This window comes from Tupaia chinensis, unplaced genomic scaffold (assembly GCF_000334495.1).
Source record: "Tupaia chinensis unplaced genomic scaffold, TupChi_1.0 Scaffold143591_1, whole genome shotgun sequence".
NCBI classification, from domain to species: Eukaryota; Metazoa; Chordata; class Mammalia; order Scandentia; family Tupaiidae; genus Tupaia; species Tupaia belangeri.
In genome coordinates this window covers 1,228,413-1,233,061 of record NW_006203437.1, presented here as the reverse complement: position 1 = coordinate 1,233,061, position 4,649 = coordinate 1,228,413, and the positions used below count along the sequence as shown (strand labels likewise).

The following is a 4,649-nucleotide window of genomic DNA, read 5'->3' as shown; positions in this document are numbered from 1 at the left end:
ACCCCCAGGGGGGATGGTCACGCCGCAATCCCTTCTCCTCCATTCTCCTCTCGGGATCTTGGGCACGCACGCACACGCGCCCGGAGTGAATTTTAAGCCACCGGGTCCGGGACGCAAACCGCGGTCGACTACGTGGGAGTCCAGCGACATAGCCATTACGCTAACTGCTGGTTCCCTCTTTTGGAAAGCATCTTTACCCGAGAAATGATTTGGTAGCAAATTTTCCGTAGTTTGAGCCAACAAGTCTCAAGGGCTGCCCTGTCTGTGCTTCCCCAGCGACAGGTACAAGGTGTTCGTGGACTTATTCAACCTCTCCACGTACCTGGTTCCCCGCCACTGGATCCCCAAGATGAACCCGGTCATCCACAAGTTCCTCTACACAGCCGAGCTCTGCGACAGCTCCTACTTCAGCAGTGACGACTCGGACTGAACCTCCGGCAGGGTGTGGGGTGTGGGCGGTCCGGTCCGGCCATGGGTCCCTTGGCCCGTCCCATGTAGGACACGCACACAAGCCCGGCACCCAGGGGTGAAGCCCAGTTCTGTAATCTGTCTTCCCATGCTCGGCTGCTTGGGACGTATGGCGAGGTGGGAGCTGCTTAGACCTAACATGTGGCGGGCCCCCTCCGATCCCGCCACCGACTGCGGTTGTCGGCTGGTGTCATGCCAGCCTGCACACTTCAGTGATCACAAATATTTCATGTAGCATGTGTCACATGTCAGTGTACAAAGGCTTACTCAGACATGTAAGATAATAAAAATCAGCCCTTTGCTGTCTTCAGACCTCGTGTTTGCTGGACTCAATGCAGACGTCTGTCTAAGCTCGCCCGGGGCATGTCGGACGGCCCCTGCTCACTTCCTGGGCTTGCGGAGCTGGGCCTGTACCCGTGTCTGCTGCTCTCCCTGGAGCCGGCGTGTCCCCCGTCTTGGCGCTGGCGGTCCTCGTCCTGGTGTCGATGGCTCCTCTGTCAGGCAGGTCCCCGCTTCCAGCACTGGCCAGCCAAGGGCAGAGGTGCCTTCCTGGTGCTGACGCCCGCAGCCAGGATGGTGGGGCCTGCCCTGACGTGGAGAAGTCCTTGGTGGGGACTCGCAGCCTCTGCTCTCTCCCATGAAAGAGGACGTGAGTCGAGGTTCCAGGGTGGAAATGCTGTGGGACCTCAGCGGGCACTGTTCATGGCCTGCAGGGGGTGGTCATGGTCTGACCGGTCTCCAAGGCCTGTCAACTGGCAGTGGGCCATGTGGTCGGATTGGGGCCTCACATCCATTACTCCTTGGTGTGACCAGGAATATAGTACAGAAAGCTTTTCAAAGGATGTATCTATAATTCTTTCCTATTTTTAAATAATTATCTAAATTTTAAATTATTTAAATTTCTAATTTTATTAATTATTATTTTTAAAAGTTTTCCTATAGGGCATGTGAGCTCAACAGAAAAAGAGAAAGTAAGCCAGCCACCAGGTCAGGGACTCGTACCATGGTCGAACATGTGGGAGTCCAGCACATTAACCGCCATGCTGCCTGCTGTAATTCTTAATGTAAACACCACAACGACTTTAGATGCCAGTTGCTCCCCTACATGAGTTCTGAGCTGGCATCTGGCGTCACTGAGCGAGGGCTGGTGTAGTTCGCCCTGGACCCTCCTGGACCACAGGAATGCACTGGGGACCCTGCTGCACCCAGCTCTGTGGGAAGGGCTCACTGCTCCCCTGCCTTGCCAGGTAAACTGAGTCGTCTGTCACGGCTGGAGCTCCGCGTCACTGTGACAGCACAGCGGCTACCCTGGGGGCAGAGGGTCCTGGCGTGCTCAGAGGGCATGCCTCTCAGGCCAGGGAGCCTGGGTGGCTTGGAGGCACCAAACCGTGACAACGCCAGGGCAACGCCGAGGCTAGGCCGTCCTTCGGAAGCACCTGGGTCTGGTCTGGGGTTTGTGTTGAGGATCCTGGGTTAGGGCACGTGGTGCTCAGTGACCGCCTGCTGCCCGGTGATGGAGGAGGGGCAGAGCATGGAGAAGGCAGTGATTCTGGGGACCTGGTCAGCCTCTAGGACGGCTCCAGATTCACTGAGCAGGCGGTTGCCCGGTGTGGACGCTGTCACCCCAGACAGAGCCTCTGGGTGGAGCTTTGGGGCCGGGAGGCGGGAGGATGATAGGAGTTCTGGAGACACCAGGTGGGAGTGTCTGGAGAAAACGGGAGACCGGGCACATGGACCTGGGAGAGACCACTGCCCATGTGTCCTCGGTCCACCAGGTGCTGATGACACGTGGCCACGCCCCAGGACACAGCCCTGTCAAACACACGCTGCTTTATTACAAATGTCATCGAAATCTAGACCAGCCATGAGGCATTAATCATTTTGGAATTTCAAAAACCCTTTAGTGTTTGAAAAAGTATAAAAATCCCTGTTTTAGAGTCAGTGACTTAACACAGAGGGACTCCACCAGGGCATAGCTCCTTCCCACATGCTGGACGATCAGATCACTGACCACGTAAAATGGCAACAGAGCCTTCCCAAGACACCTCGAAACCGTCAGCACATACTCTTTTATGACTTCTTCTGGTCTGTGTAAGAAAAGACATTCCACATTTCGATTTGATTTCCTTTTTCTAGTAAAGGGAAGGACAGAAAAGGCCCGAGGTGAGAGCAAGCCAGGTCATCCGTGAATTTCCGAGCAGGGCCGCTGCATTTGAAGCTTCACTCTGTCGATGTTTTCTAATCAGAAGTGGTGTGGAGACCGGCAGTTGGTGTAATGGCCATCGCTGGACTCCCATGTAGTCGACCGTGGTTTGAGTCCTAGACCCGGTGGCTTAAACTCACACCGGGCGTGTGTGCGTGCGTGCCTAAGATCCCGAGAGGAGAATGGAGGAGAAGGGATTGCGGCGTGGCCATCACCCCGGGGGGGTGATTTCTCACTTTCTGTCTGTCTGTCTGTCTTTCTGGTGACTGCATGAGCCCTATAGCAAAAACCTCTCAAAAAAGAAAATGTGGCGTGACTTTAGGGGTTCTTTACATGTTTGTGTGTGCACATCGGCAGGACTTTCCTACATGCACTGAGCCCGTGCACGGCTGTGTTTACATCCAGCTGGGACACACCTCCACGCAGGGCCATCCCCCACTGCACAGGCGGGACACACAGCATCCCATCTGTACAAGGACAGGAGCAGGACACTGGGCTCTGGAGCCCTGCGGGACAGCGCGGACTCCTGCAGTGAGGGGAGCCACGGGGACGGCCCCGGCGCAGAGACCCAGGAGCCAGAGCAGACGGGCGTGAGGAGGGGCTAGACGGCAGCCACCAGCCAGGAAGACTGGGAAGCAAGCCTGGGGCTCCTCTGTGGCCGACACCCAGACTGAGGGCTGCACTCTGCAGGGAGCGGCGGGGCGGGTGAAGGCAAACTCGGACACGCCCTGCACCCTCGGCCTGCCCTCGCCCCATCCTCTCCTCCATGCTGGATCTGCCACTCATTACCACGGTGCCCTCCCGCTGAGGCGACTCAGGGGATGGTGCCCACAGCGATGCACAGCTGTGTGCTGACAGGGCGGAGGCATGAGACGTGAGCGAGCTGTTTCAGGGGAGCCAGACCACGCGGGAAATGCAGGGTTAGTTCAGTCAAGGGTAACAGGAAGAAGGTGGGAGGGTGTGGGGAGATGCTCGGGTCTCTAAAAGGAAGAGCATGAAGACAGGATGGAATCCATGGCGCCCTCCTGACTGGAACCGCCCATCGACGCCATGTCCGGGCAGCGCCCCTGAGGTCTCCGGTCATGGCTGCCTCACCGCTGCTCTAGATGGGACTTCCTGTGTGGCAGGAGGACATTGGTGCTTCAGGTCCTCACGATCCTGTCCGTCCCAAGGGCGCGCTCTATGGCTGACCACTGTCTACACGGGGCTCCGCTAAGGCCCGAGATAACCCCACGAGAGAAACAAACATCATCTTTTGTTCGTGTCTGAAATACTTCATTAAAAATAAACAAATACTTCCACTTCTCCCCAAATAAAGCAAACAAAAGCAAACCACAGCATCCTCAGGTTGGCAGGACCTGCGCTCCCTCCCAGAGCAGGGGACTGTCCCGCAGCCTCCCGTGGGCCCGACTGTCCCTCTAGGAGCACCACCCACTCCTCAGTGCAAACACGCCCGGGCCGAGACCTCTCTGTGGAACTGCCAAAGCTGGAAGGTGCAAGGCTCAGCGGGGGGGCCCATGTGCACGTCTGCCCCTCGAAGCCAGGTGAAGCTTAGCGGAGGGCCGTGTGCACGTCTGCCCCTCGAAAACTCTCCTCTCACTGGCGTCTCGATCCATCCGACACATCACACAAGCACAGCAGAGACGGAATCCGCGATCCCTGCGGGGAATGGAATGTCAGCACCAGCCTGTGTCTCCTTAGACGCTCTGGAGCAGCAAACCAGAGCCTGCTTTTTGTTTGGGTCCAGAAAGAGCTAGAGCCTCCCAAGGAGATAACCTGCTGTTAATTACTACCTGCTGGGGTAGGCAGGCAGCCTCAATGCAGGCACTAGAAGAGATGCCTAATGTTCCTGTTTGAAGAAACAAACAATAACATGACAAAAGCTACTCGTTAACTGAACAGGTGAACACATCTAAGGTCCGTACTGAGCAGGCGAACACGTCTAAGGTCCGTACTGAGCAGGCGAACACGTCTAAGG

The 4,649-nt window shown here is 56.7% G+C and overlaps 1 protein-coding gene across 4 annotated transcripts in view; it reads left to right on the top strand.

The window, feature by feature from the left end:
• TDO2 (tryptophan 2,3-dioxygenase) overlaps positions 1–780 on the top strand; it is an 18,460-nt gene extending 17,680 nt beyond the window's left edge. For all 4 annotated transcript variants that reach the window (XM_014582400.2, XM_027766571.1, XM_006164193.3 and 1 more), the window contains one exon: positions 277–780. In XM_014582400.2, the coding sequence (XP_014437886.1) occupies positions 277–430 (154 nt within the window). In that variant the 3' untranslated portion in view covers positions 431–780. The remainder of the gene's footprint in view (positions 1–276) is intronic.
• The last annotated feature ends 3,869 nt before the right edge of the window (positions 781–4,649 follow it).